The 27,550-nt window shown below is 37.9% G+C and overlaps 1 protein-coding gene and 1 pseudogene across 2 annotated transcripts in view; both read right to left on the reverse strand.

Moving 5' to 3' along the window:
- Positions 1-12,723, reverse strand: part of drp2 (dystrophin related protein 2) — a 68,923-nt gene extending 56,200 nt beyond the window's left edge. Inside the window, exons 1-2 of one of the 2 annotated variants that reach the window (XM_086158746.1) lie at positions 12,609-12,723; positions 9,813-9,987 (exon numbers count right to left, since the gene is read on the reverse strand). In XM_086158746.1, the coding sequence (XP_086014872.1) occupies positions 9,813-9,859 (47 nt within the window). In that variant the 5' untranslated portion in view covers positions 9,860-9,987; positions 12,609-12,723. Of the gene's footprint in view, positions 1-9,812; positions 9,988-12,608 lie in introns of those variants that run through there. The other variant, XM_086158747.1, reaches the window with a different exon arrangement.
- The window catches only part of LOC147227795 (uncharacterized), a 412,630-nt pseudogene that overhangs the window by 374,562 nt on the left and 10,518 nt on the right, over positions 1-27,550 (reverse strand).

Here is a 27,550-nt window from a genome sequence, read left to right on the forward strand (position 1 = left end):
TGGAGCATTGGGCTTTTGCTCTACAAAAATGAATACTAGTCTATAACAATCTGGTTGTTATCTGTTCTGCATTAGAGCTGAAATGTATTGTGAGTTTTTATCAACTGCTAACAGATAAAAATAATGAAAATAGCAGTTTATTGATGTTGAGTCAATTTTGTATTATTGCTAGCAGACTCCTGGTACATATGTAGAAAAAGGAGTTGATTTAAGAATAAAAAATATGATTTTTTTGTTTTTTTTGTAGGCCAAAAAATGTAGGCAATTATTTGAAGAAGTTGATGATATTCTCCTTTTTTTATTTTTCTTTCTGTTACTATTACACAATTTTTCGCATCCATCCCATTACTTAAATTCCCAATCGTGTCGATTGAAATTTAACGAGATGACATTTATGCAGTCATAAAAAGAACGTTATTTTGTTGGAGTGCCTTAGGGGAATGCAATTTGTGAGTGCACACCCAAAGGACCTCATATTGATTATCAGATGCAATGTGTTTTTGTTTTGACTCATCCTCATGCCTTTATCATATTTAGAGGCAGCCTTCATTGTATATTTCTGGATTCTACCATTTCTTTTGCAAAGAGAAACATGTCTTAATGAAGAACGGAAAGAGTAAAGCTGGAAGAAAACAAAGGGTACATACTGTACCTATTACAGACTGTCCTGTAGTAGCTAGGGAAGTCTAATGATAAAAATAATAAGAATAGGCTAATGGGATACTGTGTGACCGTGGGACCGAGCAGACTGCTTCCTCTAATTGTCCTTGACACACACTGAGAATGCAAAATCACCAGCATATGAACAACAGCTTAAAGACTGAAAGCCAGAAATCTCACAAGATTAATAAAGATTCCAGACCTTTTCATTTCCGGGACTGACTTCATGCAAAGGCTTTAGATGAGAGAGATGTGCACCCTTGAATTTAAGAGTACCAACCTTTTTATGAAAGCGAAATCCAGAAATTCATACTGCAAAAACTGAGGTTACAAACAATTTTTGTTCCATGACTGACTGCAATACTATAAGCTCATCATTGTGGCGAGCATTGGGTAAGACTGCAAATTGGAAACTTGTCGCCTTAATTTTTAAAATCACTTTGAAATTCCACAAACCTTACATTTGATATGTTGTGGTATTAAAATCTGTTGCCTGCTGATCATCATTGGATGTCGACGATCCAATTTAATAATAACACTGTCACACAGAAATTCAACTGCCAAATTTGTCAGATAGATTAGAGGAAAAAGCTTAGAGTTCAGTTCAATGATTAATTAATGCGTAGGAGAATGAAGTAGTGTTCCTGCTGTTACAGGAGAAAGGCTGGGATTGCCTCAGGGGCAAAGGAGCTTTCAGCACAGCCCCCTTTCCCATTTCCTTTCTTCCCCCCTTTTCTCTGCTTCTTTCTTACTCATTTGAAGAGATATTGCTGGAACTGGCAGCAGCATCACATTTGTATGAAAATGAATTCAAAAAGTGTAAGTAGGTACAAATATTTTTCACAATCAGTGGAGCAGTTACACTGGAAATTGTACATGTAAACATTTTTTTTTACATGTACACTCACATGGAAAAAAAAAAAGACAAAAATGTTTACATGTCATTATTTTACCGTAGTATGAAATACCGAATTCTACGAGAAGCAAAAACTAAGTAGAAAATACAAGAAAGACTTCATTTTTACCAGCTATCAAATGTGACTACTGGGAGAAAAAAGAATATCTTGTTAATTTATTATTCTAAGTTTTCAAATCCTGAGTGGATTTTAGAGTTGATTTTACTGTTGCCAGTATGGATATTGATGAGTTTACAGGTATTAAACGCTAAAAAAAGTTGTAAACAGGTATCAAATTTAACTGTATGAGTTAGCCAGACAGCTAAGTTTATATGTGATAAGAAAAATTAGATTACATTATTTTCATTGCAATGTGCAATGAAGAATAATAACTATCTTACTGATAAAATTATTGTTTTTGAAAATTTGCTTAAACTAATTTGTCTCTGACTATTTTTTGGCATTTTTAGTCTCTATCTTGTTCTTAAAAAAGTTCTGGACATTTAGTTGCATGAAATGGATGTTACATTAAAGTATGTCTCATTACGTGTCCAGAAAATAAGACTGAAAAACATTCATTGCAGAACACTTACAAAAAGCTCATTTGTGTTTTTAAATGGCAAGCAGTATCAAAATCCCTTTCTTTCAATTGAACTCACCCTCGTTCTAAAAATATATCAAAACATTAACTCAATCCAGCAAGTCATTTTGAGCTCTCTAAGTTGAAAAAAAACAACATAAATAAATAAGAGTAGGGCTATGGTGGCAGTGGAAGCTTCACTATTCCTCAGAGACGTAACATTTAATCAGATATGCCAATTAGAAAATAGAAGAGTTGCATCCATTACAACTGAGATGCGATTCATCTTACTATCAAAGTTTTAACTGCTTACTGAGCATTTTCTGTCTTTTGCTATCCCCTGATGCATTTTTTCCAGGGGGGGAGGTAATGTTACAAGAATTGAATCTGAAAGGTCTAGGTTTTATTGCATTCCCCTCATTTAATTATAAATTTGGTGAATATGTAAAAACTTTACAGTGCTGTTCTAAGATTTCTGCTGAGTTTGGAAATAAAAAATGGGTTGCCACACATCCCATTAAGTTTTAACAGTTATAATGGAATGATTTTGTTTCACAGATAAATCATTTTAAATGTGGGGAGTTCGCTTGTTTAGAGTGGCACAGTCGAGGAAGTTTGTACAGGCCATCGAGCCGGTGACAAGGTGGGGAACGGACAGTCAGAAGAGTGCGTTGGAATCTGGGCTGATGGCAAAAAAAACAATCAGTGCCACGGCAAGTAAGTCAAGCATATTCCATTGACTCTGACCTGCGGCAACCGCAGAGTGTGAAAAGACGATCAGGTGTACACTGGAGGGGACCGCGTTTCACATAGAGCAGGTGTAATTGGTTTGATGGGAAGCAGGTGTACCATCAGTCAGGGTAGGAGGAGAGCCCCCCCCCCCATCTCACACACAAACACACACACACACACATACACACACACACACACACATACACGCATACCAACATATACGAGAGACAGAGGACAAAGCACTGAATAACATGATGGCAAGAGGAAACAACATGAAGAAAACAACTGTGATCGAAATAGTTACCCACATTTAAACTTGTAAAAGGAATGCTAAAAGAGCCACTCACAGGGTGTATGAGCCTTTTATTGATCACCCTCAGTGCATTCTAATATAACCACATTAGCCCCTTCATGCATGACACCACATGGATAGCTATTAACATTTTTTTAACTCAGTATATCATCGGTCATGCATCAAAGGGTTAAAATGGTGTAAGCGTATCACTAAATTCACTGCGGTGTCCTTTTCCTCCTTCCATCAAGTTCAAGGAAACATGATTTGAAATCCATAAATATGAAGGCAATCTGACTGCCACTTGTGAACGGAAGAAGTGGCAAAAGAAGAAAAGAAAAATGGAAAACGTGAGCAGATTGAGTCATTTGAAGACAGCGGACAGGGATGTGATACCCTAGTCACAACCTCACAGTGCTCAAAAATCATTTTCGTTAATAATACATCAGAATTGATTTTCCCTTCCTCTAAAGAGGGTTTTAAACAGATGCCTTCCCTAAAGTATCTCTTGCCATCTGGCTGAGACTTGCAGGACATATCATTTGCTGTGTGTTGAGAACAACAGCCATTCCCAAAACAAGACACAATGCAGATGTTTGAAGAAACCCAGATGATGTCTGTAATACATTCTTTATAACACATCATGACGACAACAATACTTTTAATTACACTTTCCCAAAATAATGAGCTGTATAATAAGTAAACATCAACGAAAACAACAGTTTTGTTTGTTAACCAATCTGGCTTGTCTGAAAAGTTCCTCACATTGATATATATACAACGCAATGTATTGGAGATCATTTATTCAGGACAGACAACCAGCACCAGAATCATTTTGACAAAAGAGACGTAGGACTTTTTTTTTTTTAAACAGAGACCAAATATTATTACCTAAAAAAATAATTATCTTTCACAGTGGTTAAAAATGAAAAAGTTAAAATCATACTGTTTTGTTGATGGCTCATAGCTATGCTTGACTCATCTACATCAGATGATTTCATTGTCTTTTCACATAATACATTAAATGAATACACTTTAAAAGCTTCTGGGCAGTTTTTACGTACATGCGATGTCTGTTACTAAGGCAACATGAGCAAGTTAATCTTTTGGGTAACTATCCTCTTCAATGTAGCAAGTGAGTCCATGTTTATTAGTGAGAAACAGATCTTACAACATGTTGCTGTACGTGTTTGTTGACAGATGAATTCCTCCATCATTTTCAAATGAAACCATGTACTATCAGACCATTTTGTTGTCAACCCACACTGTGGTCAGAGGTGACACTAATTGCTAAAAAAAAAAGATGCGACTGAAAATGCTAGACTACCCAATAATGATTGTTTTTATTCTTTTTATTTTTGTAATTACTTTCCTCCCGGTTCATTACAGTTTCTGGTAGATTTAAAAGACATATTTATATATATAATGTACCATAGGTATAATAAATGCTGTACAGACCTATGCAAATTGTACCATTGGTAATAAGTACATTGAGCCGCAGAGAATATGGCTTGGAACTATGTGGACTACGTTCCACCTACAGAAATTTGTCAATCTAAAGATTGGAATTGGCTGATTAGACACTGATTCATTTATAATTTTTGTAAAATATAATTATGTAATGTTATATTATTTATATAATTTATAATTAATCACCAGATGTGAACTAAATAAGTAATACTTTTCAAGATTCTGTTTCTGATTATTGGACCTCAGGCCACAAGGTCAGGTCCATCACAACCAGAACCACCAGACATTTGGACTTTTTTTTTTCCCCACAGGTCATCACGTTCCTCAACAGATCCTAGTAACCCTCAGTCTCTAACCATTCCCAAAGACACTTGCCTTTCCCAGTGTAAGTGCATATCTAACTTAAATTATACATATTTCCCTAGCCCAACCTTTTGTGTTGCTAAGTCAATGTTTCTTTTTCTTATAACTTATAACTCTTATCTTAAAATTCCTGGTATAAAGTGCTGTCATATCATGTAAAATTCCTGTGTACATTGTACATTTTGTGATTAAAGAGTCTGATGCTGTTTCTAAGGGGATGAGGTTTATCTGTATGTTCATCAATGGAATTTTGTTTTTTTACCATTACCTAAACACAAGCTCATTTGGAACAGTTAGTACCCACGATCCAACTGTTTCTTGGGAATATGGACTTTTGTTGAATTTAAATTTAACCTGAATTTGAAAAAAAGGGGAAATAGAAATTGGGAAGAAACACTTTTAAGCTCCATGTAACCTACTATCGCTGATAAATGTGTAAGTCAAATATATGATAGCTATTGTATGTATAAACTCTGAGACTCTCTCAAATGTAGACTATTAAATTAAAAGAGTGTGAAGACCACCTCCAATTTGTTTTGCACATCCCTGCTTCCCCACAGCGACACCTCTCACAAGCAAGCTCTTAATTCCCCACATTGCCTAGGGGGGTATTAATTCCCCATTGATTGGGTTTATAATCAGAGTATTTTTATCATCCTCAAGGAAAAAGTAAACTACAATTCACCATCTGCTTTATTAGTTTTGCGGTTTTAATTCCCTCTTTATCATACATTTTTAATTTCAAGCCATTTTCAGTGTGTAATATGCAAAAAATAAATGGACTATGCGAAAATAAAATAGAAGCTTTGTATTCGGATGGATGAAGGATCAAATGGTCGGATGGATTGTGACATCATGTGAGATGATTTGTAATGCTTGGAGAAGTAATTATAATTAAGGCTTGGAGAAGTAATTATAATTAAGTAAGAATACATCAATGCTGAAAGAATATACAACATACAGGAGTGTTTTCAAATATGTGAGTCAAAATATTAAAATAGGAGTGTGAAGTTCATAATTGTTTGAACAGACCAATTGTATCTAAAGGTCCATGCGGCACATCCCAAAACACACAAACTATTAGATAACCAAGCCTTCCAGACAATACTCCTTTTTCACCCCTGACCTTGAACAATTAAACATCATAAAGATGTAAGTGGATCTCAATTTATCCCTCAAGCATTAAGCATGCCTAAATATGCTCTGAAAGTGGGCCATGGAAACAGACATTACAGTCTGTAAATGGGTTTAGGGAAAAAACAAAAACAAAATATGGGTGCACATTGGAAATCAAGAGCCAGACCTTGGGATAATGATGAAAAGCAACACAGACAAAAATCAGAGTCAGAGGTCCACCCTTGCCCTCAGACAGATGGTGAGTGTGGGCGGATGGCTCTCTGCAGTTATTTGAGCCACGCAACAAACACATTCCTAGCATGCCATGCAGTCTCAGTGGGCAACCAGTGAACATCTCACTAAGGGCCACCACAGATAGACATACCTCCATTTTTCTGATTTGTTTAACTGATGCTTCAATGCACTGCAGACAGCAAAGTAGGAATTTCACTGTGCGGGGAAACATGTTTCCCTCACACTGTACATGTGATAATAAACGCTTTGAATCTTGAATCTTGAAAAGTGCATCAATGGAATAAAAAAAAGCATTTTCATAAAAACGATACATGGAATTAATAGTGACTAGTGTAGCAATTAGGTAAATGTTCTGTGAGGTTTAAGATTAAAATAAGGTATAAATTCTTGTTTTTCAGTCAAGTCATTTCAAACAATTGCATTTCATATGATCCCTTCCTACTTGAGACAACAACAGCCTCCAAACTTGCCTGATAATAGCAGCAAAGTGGCACTCTACACACTGAAAATGGCAAGTTATGATTAGGATAGTAAGGCATTATAATGAAGGCCCATTAAATTATTTCTGTGAAATCATGTGTAGCTAGTCAAGAGATATGTTTTTTCATAGGCACTATCATTGCATCATTTATTCAGCCCCACCAGAGATAAGTATGTCTTGTTTAAAGAAATCCCAGAACCAGACATCCTATTTACTATTGTTATATGAAAGCATTGTAACGTGCTTCAGTGACGAAATCTGCAACAAGGCTTTCACTCCAAAATGTCATCGCTTTATTCCCAACAACTTCTCTTGATATAACCATACTAGATTCCGTGCAACACATCACTCTCTATGTTATCCCATCTTCCCGCTCCAAACCCCGTCAAAAGCCTGTCACCCCCAAACTCTCCCTACCAATCCCAGTACTGCATCCTATTTGACAAACCTGCAATACAGTGATAAGCGAAGGGCAAGAGAGTGACAGGTCAACAGTCTATATCTTATATTCCAGGGTCACAACACTATATTATGAGCTCCACATTTCTACTTTAGATGGCAACATAATTGACGACTTCACATTCTTCATTGACAGTAGTCACTCACTATGTAAAAATAAATCCTTCTGTAAAGTAAAATGGAAGTATCAGAAATGACCAGGCAACATCTCTCATCTATTCCAACACACATCACCGCACATTAATATGGCTTTCATATAATGAATGTGCATTGGTTATCTCACTCCCACTCCCTCTCTCTCTTTCACTGTATCTATCCATCCATTTATCTAACACTCATCCAACACTTGGGGTCACAGGGGATTCTGAAGCCTATCCCATTGGGATAGTCATTGGAAGGAGTAAACCCTCAACTAGTAGCCAGTCAATAGCAGGGCCACTCATAGAGACAACAACCTTTCACTTTCTCATTCACAGATAAGTGCAATTTTTCCAATTAACCTCCTGCATGTTTTGGAACTGTTAGAGAAAATCATAGAACCTAGAGTCTGTGGAGGTTCTCAGTCATCGGGGTCGTGGTGAATTCTCTCGGATGAGGAGTGAACGCCTTCAAGTGAGAAAACTCAAGTCCAGTTGGCAAGACAAGAAGATTTTGACAAGCCTAGAAGACACCTAAGCTGGCATGAGAAGAACGTGCAAACTCCACAAAGAAAGGCTCCCTTTGAGGATCAAACCAGGGTCCTTTTTGGGGCCCGAGCACTTACCACTGCACCATCGTGCCACCCAATCTCTCTCTCTCTCTCTCTCTCTCTCTCTCTCTCTCTCTCTCTCTCTCTCTCTCTCTCTCTCACTGGCAACAAAACACTGACTTATAGTTACTTGCAAGTGCTACACACTTTGCTGTGTGTGTTGGTGTAACTGAACTCAAAACGATAGTTTGGCAGTTTGGTTGAGAATAGCTGAGGTGAATTGTAACTCCCTGTTCGAATCTGAAAACAAACACTTACCTTGAAATAAACAAATATAATGTACATATGTATACGTATATATTATTGATCTAGATCTCTCCAGCTGAGATTCTGCAGAGGGCCTTTCAACTAAAAAGTCGGTAGAAAACATATCTTTTCCAGCCATCCAAATTCATAGGGCTTTTCTGAGACACGGACAACACTGGTGTATGTGTGTGTGTGTGTGTGTGTGTGTGTGTGTGTGTGTGTGTGTGTGTGTTTGAAGCTGTCGGCCAAAGCTGTATTACAATACATGTTCAAGTTGGTAATGATTAAATTTTCATTTTTGGTGACTTTACATACAATATCAGCCACTGACCTTCGATTATTACCGACAACTTTCCCTATTTGAATACACTCACTGTGTTTTTCTGTGCCAGACAGACCTGACAGGATGCTACCAGATTATGACATTTCGGAAAAAAATGCTTTATTGCAGGTTTAATTAAATTCCAATTAAGGTAGAATATAATATAGAGAACAAATTCAAAATGAGGTAGCTTGGATTTTATTGAATCAGAGCCACGACTATCTGTCAATCAGTGTCAGGCCAGCGATCATAAAAGCCAGTCATCCACACTTGTCTCGCCGCTGGCATAAAATGCAGTCACACGTTTCCTCTGGACAGCACTCACCCTCAAGGTTATCAGTAAAGCGCTTTCTCATTCATTCACTTTTATATTCTTATTTCCCACTGCTCCTCCCATTTCCTTGCATCCCATCTCTCCCCTGTGATGATTTAATACCATCTGTCTATTCTGTCCCTAAATATCTTCCATTGACTTCTTCCTGTATCACCCCCCTGCCCCCCTTTTCCTTTGGCAGCACGATGTAGTCAGAGTCCAACTCGGGTATAAACAGCCACTGCAGGCCATCCATAGTCATCTCATTAAACAGGACTGCAGGGGAAACTGTCTTAACCAATTTCACAACAATCTTCCCTTAACCATCCCCTCCCCATTCCTAGATATATCAGGGTCAAGTAAGCAATTAAGGGGCCAATTGTCTAAGTAGGATGCCAGTCGAATTGAAAAAAGAGAGATGAGGCAGCAAGCCAGAACACTTTCCAATTAACCGTCAAAGGATAACATAAAGGCGCTCTAATTTGCTCTAGCAAAAAATAAATAAAAAATACTCAAGTTCAACTTGTCCATGGGGCAGTATTAAACCATGTTATATCAATAATTAATAAGCTGGATGGAAGAATTATTAAAATAGGCATTATTGTTTTACACATTTTAAATAATGTGGTTGTTCCTGGACACTGACTGAATGGAAAACTAACAAGAGTTTCAGACACTAAACTAAGATGTAACACACCATTAGGCTGTCTACTGCGAGTGCACAGTAAGACAGTAATTTCAACCTATTAGTTGTGCATTTTTCAAACACACAATCATACATTCTCCTTCATGGTTACATCTGAAAAGTCCAAACTGCATATTAATGAATATCAGACATTGTTCAGGTGCCTCCCAGGGTAAATGAATATTTTCTCTTACCGGATGTTGTGGGACTTGCGCTTAATTTCATTCCAGCAGAGGTTCATGTCTCCTGTTTGGTGTGGGCTGCCTCCTCTCAGTCTCCTGCACTCAGTCCCTTCCTCTTGCCCCTCACCGTCCACTGTGGACTGGCAAGGCACACAGTGGCATCCCGGCCACGAGGGCCGTCCTGCTGCTAAAGAAATACAGAGAAAAACACTACATTGAGAAAATAGGGCATATGATTGTCATCCTGTGGATTCCCTCGAGAACTCTTGAAAAGATAAGAGAACAAATCAAGACATTAGAGATAGATAGAGATTAAAAAGACTGAAGGATCTGGATAGCTGTCAAGAGTGACAGTAGTCCTGGATCACGAGAGGCCAGCAGCTTTATTCCAATCCATTAAACTCAGGGAGACAAATACAAACAAGAAACTATTTTCACGTACTTTTAGAGCCAGGGGGCATGTAAGGTTAGCAACAAGAAGTGCAATTCCCATGACGGCATCAAGGGAAGAAGCCAGCCAACCCCAGACAAACACACTCACAAACACCCATACACACGCACACACATTGTAAGTGGCATTCGGGGCTTTAGTAGCATTTCCAGGTTCATAGGCTATGAAAAAAATGTGTATTTGGTTAACGGCCTGTCAAGGACTTCCTGTATTTTCTGTACATCTTAGCAAGAGCTGATGCAGCATCATCCACTGTGTGTGCCAGATGGTTCCCATCTTTATCGTTTTGAAACAAAACTTCCTCTAGGGAAGGGGCAGCCTTTACCACTCCAGACAGGCTTCTCTCTCTATCTATCTATCTATCTATCTATCTATCTATCTATCTATCTATCTATCTATCTATCTATCTATCTATCTATCTATCTATCTATCTATCTATCTATCTATCTATCTATCTATCTATCTATCTATCTATCTATCTATCTATCTATCTATCCATCCATCCATCCATCCATCCATCCATCCATCCATCCATCCATCCATCCATCCATCCATCCATCTATCTATCTATCTATATATATATCTATCTACCTTCCTACCTACCTACCCACCTATCTACTTACTTAATCTCGAAGTGATTCATTCTGTGACTACTTCTCTCTTGAACTCAGGTGGTTTGTCTAAATCAAACTGAATCTGAAATGAACCATGAAGAAGAAATTTTGCTGCAGTGTAAACATTTTAATGAATGAGTCCCCAGTGGGAGCGAGTGCATGCCAGCAAGCCTGAGACTTTCTTGCAAACTCCTTTCCCTCCTCCTTCTCCCCTGAACATTAATTCTCCTCTCTTTGCCTTTCTTGTTTGTCCCTAGACTATCGGAATGCCCATATTATTCATTTTTCTATTTCAATTAAATTATGACCATGATATTCTAACTTCTGTCTCATATAATCTCTCCTCTTCCCTTTTCCCAATAATTCACCAGAGAATTGCCAGTTATGTAGGTGAGGCTTCAATGAATTAACAACATTTCTCATTGACTCTGGGTGATTGCTGGTAAATTAGAGGGCAGGTAATATATAAAGTTAGCTTGCACAATCTGACCAAAGTTAAAAAGTAAGTAAATTATTTTTTTAATTTATTTTTACATATATTCACGAAACAAGAAGAACTCCTGTCAACACCAATTTTGACAGGGGGCCTTTCTGTATGAAATTTGTACATTCTCCTCATGTCTGTGTGGGTATCCTCCTCATTCTCTGGTTTCTGCGCACATTAAAAAACAAGCAGAAGGTTTAGTGGTGACCAGTCCTAGGTGAAAGCTAGGATAGGCCTCCAGACTCCCAATACTTGCATACATAGCGTTGGAATCAGCAATCCTTAACCCATGTACTGACAAATGTCCAGCCCAAGTACTGACAAATATCGATTCGCTGTGTTCCAGAAAGGGGGAGAAGGTGCAGAAGAACGTTACCTCATTCACATTGACACATTCAAAACACAGCAGCGCAGTAAAATACTGGAACCACTTTATTTTCAGTCTATGCTAAATATCCAAAGACCATATATTTAATATTGAACCCATTATTATAACTCAGTTTCACAACTGTGCAAAGTTCAATTTTAAAACTTTTTTTTTTTTAGTTATCAAAGAGTGAGTAGAGTGAAATGTGAATAGTTTCAAATTCTAATGTCACTGTCTATCCACTGTTACATTAAGCAAAAATGCATGTATCTACAACTTTGGCTGTGCTGTCTGCTTTAAACTTCAAAAACATGAGTCATGCTTTAAACGTGTATTATTTAAAGCCTTGATCAGATGTGACATTGCTCAGTCAAGCATCCACACTGTTTCCAAAGACACTGAAAAACCAGCAGAGATTTCCCTGACATGCCACAAAATGGCACAAACAATATTCATCTTGCTAATACACTGTGGCTTCAACTCTTACCTCCATGTCCTCACTCATAACAGTTTCGATCACTAATCGTGGTTGAACTCTTAAAATAATGTCATGAACAGAAAAGAGTGCATAGCTAAGTGAAAAGCCAGGGCAACCAAGAGGTTTTTTTACAGATATTAGTTGAATTTTAAATCAAAGATTCAGAGGTGTTAAAAGATGGAAAGAGATAGCGCACAAAGCTTTGCTGGATTTTAGAGAAAAATAGAATACACGTTTCATCTCTGCAGATAAAGCATCAGAGGATCAAAGCCCTATCTACAAGTTGATATTTTATCTGAAGGCATCAAGACTATAGCTCAAATATCCCTGAGAAGCAATATGATAGCTAGGATTTACTGTCATTACAGGAGCTCTGCGGATAAATGCAGTTATTTCACAATGTGCAGCGCCTACCTTAATAGCGCAGATTTCCTGCACCGTGACGATACCAGGCTCAAGCTCACATTGTTAAACCTGTCACTGAGGTTAACTGAGTGTTGACATTATTTATCCTGTTGGTGTGCTTGGCAGAAGATTCAGATAAGTCGGGGATGAAAAGAGCAGAGACAAACAGTGAAAAAGATTGAGGTTGGGAGGAAGAAAGGGAGGACAGGCATGCAAAGAGATGGGTGACCTAATAAGCAGCGACTTGTCTTTTGGTCAAAGCGGTTTCTGTCCTTCTACATTCTTGCTCACACCTACGTGGCCCCCACCATATCCCTCGACTCCACAGTTATTCAGCACAGAGGCTGATGTTCCAAGCCTTAGCACAATGACAAAGACAAATACACTTGCCAATGAACTTTTAGGAAAATAACAGATCTGCAGATGTAAACAACCATCATGCCAGTGTGTCTGTGTGTCTGTGCGTGTGTGTACACGTGTGTGTGTGCGCGTGAGATGGAGAGAGAGTGACTAAATGAATTAATTACAGTGACCATTTTGATTAAAGGCTGTCTGAGATGCAACCTGGAGGATGATATGCACCCAGAAGATTGACTACAGAATGTCTGGCACATATTAAAGATTAATGTTTGCGGTTTGCCTCACTTAAATTCCTGCATGCATCCTTATTTGTTCCCATGACTTAACTGTCTGTGTTTTCACAATTACAATGGAGCAGAAAAGCCAAGAAACAAAATGAATATGTTATATATATATATATATATATATATATATATATGACTGAGACAGGACTGTCCCAGAAAGTTAGAATATTATGATAAAGTTCTTTATCTACTGTAATGCAATTACAAAACAAAAAACGTCATACATTCTGGATTCATTACAAATCAACTGCAATATTGCAAGCCTTTTATTATTTCAATATTGCTGATTATGGCTTACATCTTAAGAAAACTCAAAAATTCTAACTCAAAAAATTGGAATATCATGAAAAAGTAATTTTTGTTTTTTCAATTGCATTACAGAAGAATATATCACAATATTCAAATTTTCTGAGACAGTCCTGTATATACATACATACATATATATATATATATATATATATATACATACATACACACACACACACACACACACACGCACATATATATATATAGATATATATAATTTAACAATTCATTTTCTTCACTTCAAAAGTGTTTATTTTTCCACCAGGGCAATTTCTTGTGTCTTTACAAGTGGAGGATAAGGAGTAATATGCTGGAAAGCACAACCAGATTAACATCTGATCATTTTCCGATATGGACAAAGGCAAGATTTTTATTGAATACTTATCTCATAAATTATTCAAACGCCATATAAAAAGTTGTCTAAGATTGGACTTGCTGGCAGCCAGAGGAAATTATCAACATAATCTCACCTCATATTCAAATTTGGATATGAAATAATTTCGTCAGTTCAAGCCTTTAAGGTGGAGATGTTTAATGTGAACTGTTTCAACAGTTAGAAAACTTCTCTTGCTGACTCAGTGGAGAATAGTTATATAAAAAAAATGGCTGCAAAGTTGCCTTCAGGACTATGCAGATTAGAGTTGCCATTCAGCTACATTTGACACATTATTCAAAGAGTCTTACATTCGTCAAAGCTTTTTCTATTAATCATGCAGCTCTCTGCAAAAATGAGAGAAGGACAATGTCATTTATCCGCTGTTGGTAATTTGACATACATTGAAATTAACTATAATTTCATTGCAGAGAGGGTAAAGTATCCGAAAAAGAAGAAAGAAGGTTTCTCTATCAAATACAAAGTCTTTGGACTTGAAAGCAAAGGAATCCATAAAAGATTTTTAAAGTATTTGCAGGACTGTGCTGTGGACAGTTCAATGGTCAAATATATTTGAAGACTGTGTGGAAATTTCGAAAGGACAATGTATTATTGATGGCATTTATCAAATACAAACAAGAGAATGAAGGCCATCAGCAGCAGCAGCAGCAACAAAGCTAAAATATCTGTGTAAATGCTGAGCATGTGAAGCAGTCGCGCAACACAATGTACATGCAAGGCTGGTGCAAATGTGTGAAGTACAGGTTACACTATTTTTGCACCAAAATTAAACATGATTAGATCATCCATTGGCAACATTACAATGTTCCCCTCTAGTATGTAATTTGTATTTCTTCCTTTCTTACACCATCTTTTCCTTATTCCTTCTCGTCTTCATCATGTGTCCTAAAAAAGTCTGCTAGGATGTACTGAGGTTGCACTGATGGCCAGGTTCAGTGATCAGCTGTGTAGATGCATTCAGCGTAAATGTAGCAGAAAGGGACCCACTGCAAAATCACACAATGGACCGGCTTATTTAGGGTGGAATATGCTTATAGGTTGCAAATAATAAGAATCAAGTATGATTGCAAGTCAGATAAGACTAAAAGAAAATCAGATGAAGAAAAAAACAGAGTTCTTCTTGATTATCATCGATGTCTGCATATGCAAGCACATTCTTCAGACATTTGCTTTAAGGTATACAAGGTTTTACTGGAAGCCCACATGTGGCTTGCTCTCTTGCCCTTTTGTGTCTTTGACAATCAAATGGCCCTGGACTTTCACAATTCTGACACTTAGTCCCCTGAGTGTCCTCCCCCCTTTGCGCACCAGTTCCAAAGTCTATTGTTATTCCCTCAATGGTTTTGCACCAGATGTGGTACTTGTGTTCCCTACAATGTTGGAGACAGCCAGTATATGTATATATTTTGCTTCCCTGGATGCCTCCCATGCCACTGCCTGCCTCTGGACCTTTGTACCTTTGCATTCCTGCTTGAAATTTCCTGAAATGTCCTTTTAGATATACTTACATACAGTCATAAGTCAAAAACACATCAATATGGTGGTTTCATTGTCTTAAACTACAATTCCTGACAGGACATTTTACTCTCACCGACATTCATATTAAAATATTCATCAACTGTGGCAGATGGAGTGATTGTACTGAAACAGAGCTAATTTTGAACTGAAAATGTGAACACATCCTTCCGTCAGCCAGCTAAAGCCAACAACAATTTGTAATGCTTTTACACCCACAATTAAAACACTAAACAGTGATAAAACCATTACGCACAGTCAAAAAGGAACTGCCAAGCCTCAATACGCACGCCCAGAAGTTAACGGCTCATCTTCACTGAATGTGCAAAACAGACCAACAAATAAAAGCCAAGCCAACAATGTCAGTCCAAAAGCCTGCTTGTAATTAATAAAAAAGTACATTTTAACTCGTGTGTGTGTGGGTGTGGATGAGATTCGGCACCTTATGGGGGTCATTGGAGTTTTGATCACTGCCTCCTTGCTTCTCTGTCTAGCAGTCACCCAACGACAAATCACATACACAAAAACATAGAAGCTGCTACTTAGATCTGCACTGGATTAAAACATTTTTCACTCTCCGGCCAAAGCTCATGCTGACGCAAGTGAAATAGAATTGTTACAGAAATGTATTTGTTAGCTAAATCCTCCATGGTTTACCCTTGATACCTGTTCTGGCCACAGGCAGCTGTCAAACTGTTATTATTTCCCCATCAAACATCACAATCGTACTCCCTGGTATGACTTCTTTCATCTGTTGACATGAGTGGTTTGTGATAGGAAGCACCCAAGAGAACAACAGGAGCACAGAAGACTTTTGGTTTCCCGCCTCCTGCCATCTTCCCTCCGATCATGACAGCACATTGTCGTGCTCATGGTGTATTGCCACCCAACCACACATATCATTAGCCTCCTGATTTGATTATCGTTTCAATGACAAAATATTTGCACGACACACATTATTTATAATTACATAGCTCTAGTTTTTTTTTTTCTTTTGTTGTCCTGAAAAGATGGTCCTGAAGCGACAACTGTGTGGAAATAAGAGCTCAGCTGCTGTTAACATCATCATTGCTGGAGGCATCCATCCATCCTGCGCTCAGGGGGATGCTGGAGCCTATCCCAGCTGTCAACGGGCACCCTGGACTGGTAGCCAGTCAATCGTAGGGCCACATATAAAGACAGACAACAATCACTCACTCATTCTAGGCAATCTTCCAATTTTTTTCCAATTAACCTGACTTATACCTTCCTAATTAGCCTGTTTTTAGAATATGTTAGGAAACCCATGCAGACATGGGGAGAACATGAAAACACACAGAAAGGTCCTCTTGTTAGAATTGATCCAGGGTCCTTTGTGAGGCTTCAGTGCGAACCACTGCGCCACCATGCCGCCCTTATTATTTCTATTTGAACACTTGTTGTGAATAATGATTATGCATTTCATCCAAAAGAATAATGGGTTGACGTAGCCTCAGGGCGGCACGGGTCGGTGTTTCTCTGAGCCAGCCTTGGCTCCCCAGAGATGAGAGAGTGGTAGTGCAGACATCAATGTTAGTGAAGGCAATAGAGGGGATGAAGAAGTCATGGGCAGATTAGGTATACAAGATAAACACAGAAAAACAGATGGTGGTAGATTTTGAAAAAAGGATGAAAATGGCTGTAGTGAATACTTTTTTCCAGAAAAGACAGGAACATAGGGTAACTTATAAGAGCGGAGGTAGGAGAACCAAGGTAGACTACATCTTGTATAGACAAGGTAAACTGAAAGAGACCAGCAACTGCAAAGTAGTTATAGGTGAGAGTGTAGCCAGACAGCATAAGATGGTGGAAGCTAAAAAGGGAGGGGTGCTGTATGGTTTTCAAGGAGGAGTTGAGAAAGGCTCTAGGTGGTCAGGGAGAGCTTCCAGATGATTGGACAACTACAGCTAGAGCTATCAGTGAAACAGGGACAGGAAGAAATGGGAGACTGAGAGTACTGAAGACAACAGACTAGAGTACAGGGAGATACAACGTAAGGTAAAGATAGTTACAATGATGAAAAGACGGGAGACAGAGGTAGAGGTCGCAGAGGTCGCAAAGATGAAGATACTATTGTTCTCTTTGAGAGGGACCAGGATGGATAGGATGGAGAAGGTTGATTCGCTGTGGTGACCCCTGAAGGGAAAAGCCGAATGGAGAAGAAGAAGAAGAAGAAGAAGAAGAAGAAGAAGAAGAAGAAGAAGAAGAAGAAGAAGAAGAAGAAGAAGAATGGGTTAAGTTCTGCTAGAACAGCAGTAAATTAAGTCTGGAAACAATATCCAAAATATTTTGTGAATGGTATACTTTGGTTTTCATTGCTTCAAGTGGGTACTTTCCTTGTGTTAACGCTTTACCACATCAAGAAGTTTATTTCTGTCTGTCTGTAGGTAGATACGCAGTTATCAGCATATTTTTTCACTCTACCTAAAGTTTTTTTGATGAACCCAAATGAAGGAATAAGTAAAGCCCTAACCTTACATGGGTATACTTAATCAAACATAACCTTGTGAGATCAAAAGCCTGGTGAGAGGTAATCCAGTGTAGATGGTATAGAAATATTTTAATCACAAATTTCATGACCTTTCCTTTGAATTTCTGAGCACGTACTTTGGTGAGAATACATACGAACTGTTTCATTGGAACACTCTCTCGGGAACCTTTTTGATATTTCATTTAAAGCTGTCCAGCCTTCTGCAAAACAACATCTTATATGTGACTTATTTAACTAATGTGTGATAGTTGATGAATGGGGCATACACCACAAGCAGACACTGATAGCTGTGGCATATATTCAAATACATTTCTGATGAAACAACTGAATTTGATTGACTTCAGTTGAGTGTCTGACTAAAATACAGAAAATATTGTTAAAATACAGTTTAATGATAAAAACCGAGTATAGATAAAAGCCACAGATTGAAAACAGAGGGTAAAGTATTACCTGTGAAAGATTTGGACAATTAATCCACCCATATCAAGGATGTCGAAACATTGTGCAAGCATAAAAAGTGATTGCACAGTCAACTCAGTAAACTGAAAAATACATGAGTAAAAGACCAGAAGAAAACTTTGAAATGTAACTCTTTGATCTAAATAGAAAATCCGGTGCCAAATGGCAATTAATTACACACTTGACCCTTTTAAATGCTATATTAACTACATTCCTGTGCAGGAAGTCTTCTTTAAGACCTATGCAGATAGAAAAAAAGGAATTTTTAGTTATGGATGTGGCAGCTTTATTCTGCTCAGGTGAATTTCAGACAGTATTTCATGTTGAATCTGGAGACGAACTGAAGCAATGCGACACTAAATAGGATATAAAACATATCAATCTACAACTAAGAAGATTATTTTGTCACTCTGGTTTTATAATGATATCAAAAGGTATTTTAAGGATTAGCCTAGACACGAAACCATTCATTTCAGGAGTTGACAGTGTGGACCCAGCTGCAATGTTTACATTGTCAAGGAGTGAAATTTAAAAAAAAAGGAGCGCCAGCAAGGGAGACCCTCACTTTTCTTTCAAATTTTCTGAAGTGTGATTTTCATGATTTGGGTGAATTTTAGAAAATTGTCAAAGAGAAACACATACTACCATACAGATATAAAGTGAGGAATGTTCATTAAAACTTCACTCTGCATTCAAGTTACTGAATTCTAATACAGTAAATGTGTGAGGACATAAGATCACAGAAGAGGTAATTCAGCAGACCCAATTTGAAATCCTTGCTAATTAAGATAAGTTCCCTTCACTGTATTATCTGATAGCTACAGTGGTATCCTTTTGACAAAGTACTGAAATCATATTGTTGTGGTCTTCTTATACATCACTCACACTCACTTTATATCTGCAGTAGTCTTGCAGTGATGCGCAGATATACATATTGTGCAACAGCAGTGACTTCACCTCTAATCAGTCTTTAATGGTAAGAATTTATCAACCCTTAAGTTGTCTGAAAAACATACAGATAGGCTGGTTATATTTTGTTCCCATGTTTATCTTAATGTCATCAAAACAAATAACAAACATAGCCAAGCTATGACCAGAGTGGTCATAGCCGCACATGACATGTCAAGATTGATAGTTTGATTTTCATGCCAGGATATTCTGTTGACCAAAACTGACTAGACTAATAAAAAAATCTAAATCTTTGGGCTTGGGTTGTAATTTTCAAAAAGGGAAATGTGAGAGGTTTATTATTATTTATCATTATTATTATTGTTATTATTATTATTATTATTATTATTATTATTATTATTATTATTATCATTTTTATTATTGTTATCATTATTTACAATAACAACATTATTTATTGTGTATACATGTATGTGTGGGTGTGCATGTGTATGATTATTATTGAGACAAAAAGGGTTTTCTTGAATCATGTTAATCCTTTGGATAGATTTGGATAGTGCTGCAGAGCACTTATTCTAGGAAGGTGAAGTTTAATCTTGCTATAAATTTGTATCTTGGATAAGATGTTTTCTTGCTGCAGGGTAAACATTTGGTAGGTATAATGCATTTTCTATGGATTAAGAATAGGGGGGATGTGCAGAATTGCAGCAACTACACAGGCATAAAGTTGATGAGCCATACAATGAAGTTATGGGAAAGAAAACACCATAAATGCTTTTTTTCTGAACACTCACTACAACATTGTCTGATTAAAAAAGTAAAAAAATACAGTCATTGATTGCTATCTTTATCTTTCATCTCTATCCCGCACTCTAAAACCACTAGTTGTCTTCTTCAGTATCGGAAATTAAACAGCGTCATCATAAACATTTCTATTTATTTATGTGCTTTCTCTGCACATAATAAAAAATAGAGACCAACAATGTGCATGACAATTTCCAAAACTTTCTTCAGGAGAGAAACTGCAAAAGTGTGACTTAGTCACCCAGAGATTACTTTTAAAGGGGAACAAACCATGACTTATGATGGTGAACACTGACAGCCTGGTGGGCTGGTATGTGTTAATGATGATCATGCACCATAACAAAAGCTGCAGAAATGCAAACCAATATAGAAACACATTTAATGGATTCAAAACTCCATAGCTCATTCCAAAGCACAATCCTCATTATAAAGGCAAAGACATATGACCATGACTATGAGTATGGTGTGACATTTGCCTCACAGCTCAACTGTCCAGACTCAGAGACTTGTCACCCTTGTCACTTTACATTTTCTGAGAGGGGCAAAGAAATTCTAGGAGACAGAAATCCACTTGACAGCTTGCTGTCCATTAAAAAGGTGACAAATATCCCGCTGAATATTTGTGACCTACAGTAGGGTAGCTTCCACATAATTCAAGATTTGACCACAGAAACATTTGTATTGAGCTTTTTTCGAAAACAAGAATGGACACAAAATCCTCAAAAGAGATACATTTACCATAGATTTCAACACGGATAATATACTGCTCAAAAAATAAAGGGAACACTTGAACAACACAATGTAACTCCAAGTCAATCACACTTCTGTGAAATCATAGTGTCCACTCAGGAAGCAACACAGATTCATTTTGACTTGTTTTAAGGAGATTACATCAAAGTTGGATCAGCCTGGAGTTTGTTTTTACACTTTAATTTTGAGTGTGATTCTTATCCAGACCTCCATGGGTTGATACAATTGATTTCCATTGATCATTTTTGTGTGATTTTATTGTCAGCACATTCAACTGTGTAAAGAGCAAAGTATTTCATAAGAATATTTCATTCATTTAGATCTAGGATGTGTTTTTTAAGTGTTACCTTTATTTTTTTGAGCAGTGTATATCATTGCACCTTATAATATGTTGCAAAATGCTAGGATAATAACTTGAGAACTTACCCAGTATGTACCTTGGGCAGGCACATCCCACTTGCAAAATCTAGTCTTTGCATGTACAGTCACGTCTGTTTTTTGTTTTGTTTTGTTTTGTTTTTTCACACTGAACACATAGCTGTCTATCTTTCCATTCAGCAGTTTTCACCACCTTGGCAATTGATGGACTGAGAAGAAAATTCACTGCCAAAACTTCCCTGTCTCAGTGATACACTTCCAACCTTCCCGGGGGAACATCATGGTGGCCCCAGGCCAAAACAATATATATACACCATCCAGCATGTTCTTTGTTGACTGCAAGGACACAAGATATTTGACTGAGGCAGAATCAAGTCCAGAAAGCATCCTATCCAGATATCTGGACCACCTCAGCTTACCTCTTCACATGCAAAAGTGCATCTATGTTTATAGCTTTGTCAGAGCTGCTCATCCTATCTCTTGGGCAAAGCTCAGCCACATCGCAGAGGAAACCCATTTCAGCTTCTCATATCTGCGACCTTCATCTTTCAGTCACTACCCAGAGCTTGGAGTCATAAGTGAGGTTTGGAATGTAATGTTGAATGTTGTTCAACAGCTCTCGGCCCTCTTCACTATAAATAATCCCTGCACCTGCATCACTGCAGATGCTACACTGATCTGCCTAACACACATTCTACCCTTCTCTCAATGAGCATGACCTCATGATACTTAAACTCATTTATTTTGGGTAGCGATACACTTGTTATCAAGAAGGAGGAATACAGGTACATGACCACTCACTTGTGGGTGCTGGTTCTCATACACATTGAAACTGTTCCAGGCTCTACAGGAGGTCATTGTGATAAAGAGCTAAATCAACCAAAAAAGGACAGAAGGTATCCTGAGGTACTAATGCAAATACATATCTGTGGATTTAGCAAAGCCCAATCCTCTGCTTGAAAGCATGCTCCACCACAGCTGGGCAGCAGGCATTACCATACATGTCTAACCCACGGGTTCTCTAGTTGCTGCAATGACAGGCACTACTCCGGGAATCCACTTTTATAACTGGGGCTTTGGACCCAACCAAATTAGAGTCCCTGTTCCACTACTTCCTCAAGAATGCAGGAGAAAGTCATGCTGCCTGTTCTCAGGTCATCCAAGCTATCCGGTCAATTTCTGGTATACTTAACAGACGTATAGTTCAATTCACTTGACAATTCGATTGACAGCTGGTGAACTTCTCATTTCACCAGGTTTTCCGAGGCATTATGCCACGGATTTGATAATATAGAGATAACGGTAAGCGTTGATTGCGAGAGTTTGGTCATGTACAGAGAAGGGACAGTGAATGTATTGGTAGACGGATGCTGGAATTGGATCTGCCAGGCAGGAGGTCTAGAGGAAGACCAAAGAGAAGATTTATGGACATAGTGAGAGAAGATATGAAGTTAGTTGGCGTGAGAGGGAATATACAGAGAATAGCGTTAGATAGAGAAGATTGATTCGCTGTGGCAACGCCTGAAGGGAAAAGCCAAAAGGAAAAGAAAGAAAGAACTCACCACTCTGTAGGGCACAGGTGACAGGTACAGAACTGATCAACAGACTGACAATGAAGCACCAAAAGTGTCTTTATACATTAGCTGCTCTTCTCTGAGTGGCAAACTTTGCCCTCTTAGTGTCAAGTCATCATAAAGCAAGAAGACACACAGAGTGTGTTGGGACTGACACTGACAAGATCCCATTAAATAATTATGTTTCAATCCCTTGCCAAACTCAGACAGAGAACTCAAGGGGGGTGTGTCTTCTACCCAGGTTGTTTCATACTTATCCATCGGCTTATTTTATAATAAATAGTACTACAAATACATGCTGGTGGGAACTCTGCTATGGAGACCGATCATTTTCTATATGAGCGTGCAATGCTGTCAAAGTTGGAGCCCATAATACTAACTCAGAAAAGAGAGGGGAAAAAAAAATGTTCTTTTTTTCCTGAGAGGAAAAAGAATGATGGTAGATGGTTGAAAAGTCTGTAGTCCTTTAAGTGCAAAATGCAAACCCATTTCTTAGTGTCCTGGACTTTCATGTAAACATCGAGCGACTGCAATGTTCTCTTCCAATGAATATAATGCATTATAAACAGTCAGTCTGTTTGCAGTTGTCAGGTTAGATCCTTCGCATATCCTAGACCTCCCATCTGCTGGTCAATGCTTAACATTTTGAGACATTTGGAACTAAAAACATTTATTGGAATAAGATCAACATTTGGTCAAAAAGTCTATTTTTAATGTCTTCACAATTTTCATCTGGTCCATTCACTAATCCAAAAAACTGACCCAGTTTTGAATCATCCAAGCCAGGAGATTTTTGCTTATATGCTCCTTTTACAGCAAAGGCAAATTTAGAACATTTTATATTTTGTGTAAATAAGGTAATTAATCTTTCCAATCGATATTAAAGATTTACGGGACAGAGGCAGAAATCAGACCGGATGAAAATACTTGGCACTATCTTAGTGAGAAAATATATTTCTCTCTCCACAATTTTATTCCTGGGGCATAACTGAACATATACATGTGTAGAAATGCACCTGCCTTTCTGGATATGTTAAATGGCATTTAAATCCTAAATATATTTCTTGGCTTAGATGTACCTAGACCTACTGTAATGTAATGCATTGCTACAAAAATAATGACTCCAATGACTGTCAAAATCAAGAACCATGTTTCAGGAAAAAGCATATTTACAGGGTCAGGAACCCAAAAAATATCAATGACTCCATTTTTCTCTCTGTCAAATCAAATCTGTGGCATAATATCTTGGAAAACCTGGTGAAACAAGAAGTTAATCAGCTGTCAGTTGAATTGCCAAGTGAATTGAACTACACGGTTGTTCAGTATACCAGAAATTGACTGAATAACTTGAATGATCTGAGAACAGGGAGCATGACTTCTGAATAACTTTTCTGGAAGGATATCTCCTGCATTCTTGAGGAAAGGGTGGAACATGGACTCTAATTTGGCCGTTATTTGGCCGCAACAACCAGAAAACCTCTTGGTTAGACATGTACACACACACACACACACACACACACACACACACACACACACACACACGTGTATATATATATATGCTGCTCAAATAGTTCTCCAGATGATTTCATGCAACATCCACAAAGGACCCTCATTGAAAAGCCTTTACTTTTACACCTACATGAGACTGGATTAGTTGGATTTATGTCTTCAGTTTCAATCATCAGACAGATTTCAAATATTTGGAGACGACAGATGAACACTCGTTGCAGCTGGGAATGAAGCCTATGTGAAAGAAAATCATGACCCATATATCTTACCAGTCTCATAAATTATCCTGATAGCCCCTCTTCGGCACCTTGCAGCACAACTCGCTCATGAACCGGATTAGTTCCAAAACTAAAACCCTTGTTTCAATAAAATATGTAATGAGCAAATCCATAAGAAAATGTTCTATTTTTCCTCTAAAAAGCAGAGACTGGATCAAATTCAAAAGCAGAAAACAGGACATGGTAGATATTTGTTGAGCACAAAAATAGCAAACCCCCCATTACTGCAAGTCCTCTTTTTCTGGAAAATGAAGGCAGTGGTCCCGCTTTAGACGTAGGCATTGTCCTCAGCAGTACAGCTGACTTTTATGGACCACTCATGATTTTTTTTTCTTTTTAAGTTGGTACATGTTTTAACAACTGGCCTATGATAAGCAAGTATAAGCCATAACAGAGAAAGCGATTTGCCTGATTTTTGACTAAAAACATTCATAGAACATACTCAAACTTTCCAGGAATAGTGAGAATAATAGTCTTGAAATTAATCCATAGTCATAATGTTCTTTTTGATAAAATAATTATGAAAAAAAGATAGAATCATCACTTTGAAGCTACAATCACTTGCCTGAAGCCAACAGTATCCCTTTCTCAATGGGAAAACACTGGCGCAAGACAGAGCAGTAACAGAGGAGAAAGATGCTTTGAAGATCACATACAGCGCATGTGTTTGGTGCCCCATCAACAGCCTGGAAAAAGAAGCTCTTTTCCCCCCAGTGATCTGCACTGCTTCCTTTTTTCTTCTCCCTTGTTACTGACGAATTTTTCACTCATTCCCAGGGAAGGTGGAGCAGTTAGAGAGATTGGCGAGAGAGATCGCAGTGTTTTCCTCTGTCTCTCATATCACTTTCATTCCGATTAGTTGTAGCAACCTGACACCAGTGCTGCTGCACTGCTTGCTGCATAAAAATAAGACTTGTAGAGGGATAAAGAATGTCAGAGAGAATAGGGGTGATAAATGATACTGATTGGGGTGATTGCTTTTTTTGGCTTTGTGAATTTCAGATTGACCATGAGAAATATATCATGAGTTTGTCAAAAATGAATGAAAGACTTCATTAAAAACTAAGTATGTCTTGACTGGATTTGTGGATTAGAGGAAACAGAAAAGAAAGAATCATCAAGACCAAGAATTGGTGCAGATGTTTTTTATATTCTCTGTAATAGTTTTCTAGAACTGTGAACCTTATAACCTTTACTAAAATGCAAAATATTTGTGTTTTTGTAGTCTAAAGAAATTAGTTTCTCATTTTTTCGATGAATTTGTCAGTTTCGATTCAAATATTTTCTCGATTATCGCATTACATTTAAAAAAAAATGCAGGAGAGGATGTGCATTCCGTTAAAATGCTCCAACCTTTGAAGACTGATATTCGTCAGACTCTTCTCCGTGCCCAGTTTAGTGAATGACACAACAGTAAGATCAGTTGACTTTAGCAGCTAGGTTGTGTCTCTAAATCTACATAAAACTTTCAGATGTTAAAGGAAAGCAAAACAGTTTCACTCTAACACGAGCACTCAAGAGACAATCCAGGGGCAGACTGTAGCTAAATACACCTCCCTCCCCCCGGTATAGTGTGTGTGTACGTGTGTGTATTGTGGGCTAACGATGCTGGCCATCACTGGAGTCTCTGCTCGCGCAACTTTGCCTGGCTTTATTATACCACCCATCACTCAAGTCCACTGTGTACCTTATTCATGCCCTCGAGTGCTCAGGGAGAGGTTGTGACAGCAGGTGCTTTGACTGCACTCTCAATCACAAGCACCCATGATGATTGCTCATCTGACCCCAGGAAGACACAGCGAACCTAAGGTCTAAATCAGCTCACCTGTTAAATCTGACTCGGACCAAGCAGCCATTGATCAGCGTCCAATCATGAAGCTGAATACCTTCATTATACACGCTGTGTTTTTGATGAAACCCTGAGGGTCTAACTGTCCACCGCACGAGTAACAACCTGTGGTACACATATCAGCTAGCATCTGTCACCTCAAGACTCCTAGGTAACAGACTGCCTTGGGATTTTATTAACTTGTTTGTTCAGATTCGCAGAGCCTCATAACTCCTGCTGCCGCACGCAAACACAAAACTTTTGAAGAAGTGAAACCTTTAAGCCTGCTGTCCTTCATGACATTGACTTACTTCCAAATGGATCTTTACTTTGAATGAAAACAAAGCTATTTACAGTAATTATTTCCCATTTTCGAGACCAATACACACGTGATCTCTTGTAGCTGTAGATCCACCATTTGATCAGACATTGGAGGAATTCAAGTGAGCTGTCATCCACCCAGTCTTTCATTATATACTATATGAAGCTTCTGTAATGAAGTCAAGGAGATCTGCCACTTCCGAGTCATTTCTATGCACCATGATACCATTCAAATCTTATACTTATTACCCAACTGCCGAATGGACCCAAAGCTTTTCACAGAACCTGGTGGAAAAAGCTGTCCCTTCTGTTATTTCTCTTTTATGCCTATCAGACCTTAGTTCTCTGAAGAACAAATGCGTCCATTCCAGCAATATGAATTTTCTCTGTATTAACCTTTATAGGTTAATAGTTGGACAGAAGCCCAGCCACGTTGTGGAAAGTTTACTTTGGCATTGTCATTAGTGTTCTATTCAAGGACTTACCCCAAAAACTTCCACTTTTGTCCCTGCTGTATATTCCACGGAGAATGAAAAACCAACTTACATTACCTAAATACTATTAATCGAGTCATGAAATGAAATGAAATGAAATGAAATACAGTAGACAATACTCAGTCTCTGTTGTGTGTTCATGTGTGTCAGACTCTCTCCATTAGCTCAGTGGAATATTGTTATTTAATGCAATAAAATTCAACAACAAAAAAATCAACTGGCATATTTGAAAAGGTCTTTCAATTTGTTTAACTTCAATTTTAAAGTATGGTATATGAATGA

Source organism: Fistularia commersonii, chromosome 13 (assembly GCF_037954325.1).
Source record: "Fistularia commersonii isolate RoL2024-O1a breed Wild chromosome 13, RoL_Fcom_v1.0, whole genome shotgun sequence".
In the NCBI taxonomy this organism is placed as follows: Eukaryota; Metazoa; Chordata; class Actinopteri; order Syngnathiformes; family Fistulariidae; genus Fistularia; species Fistularia commersonii.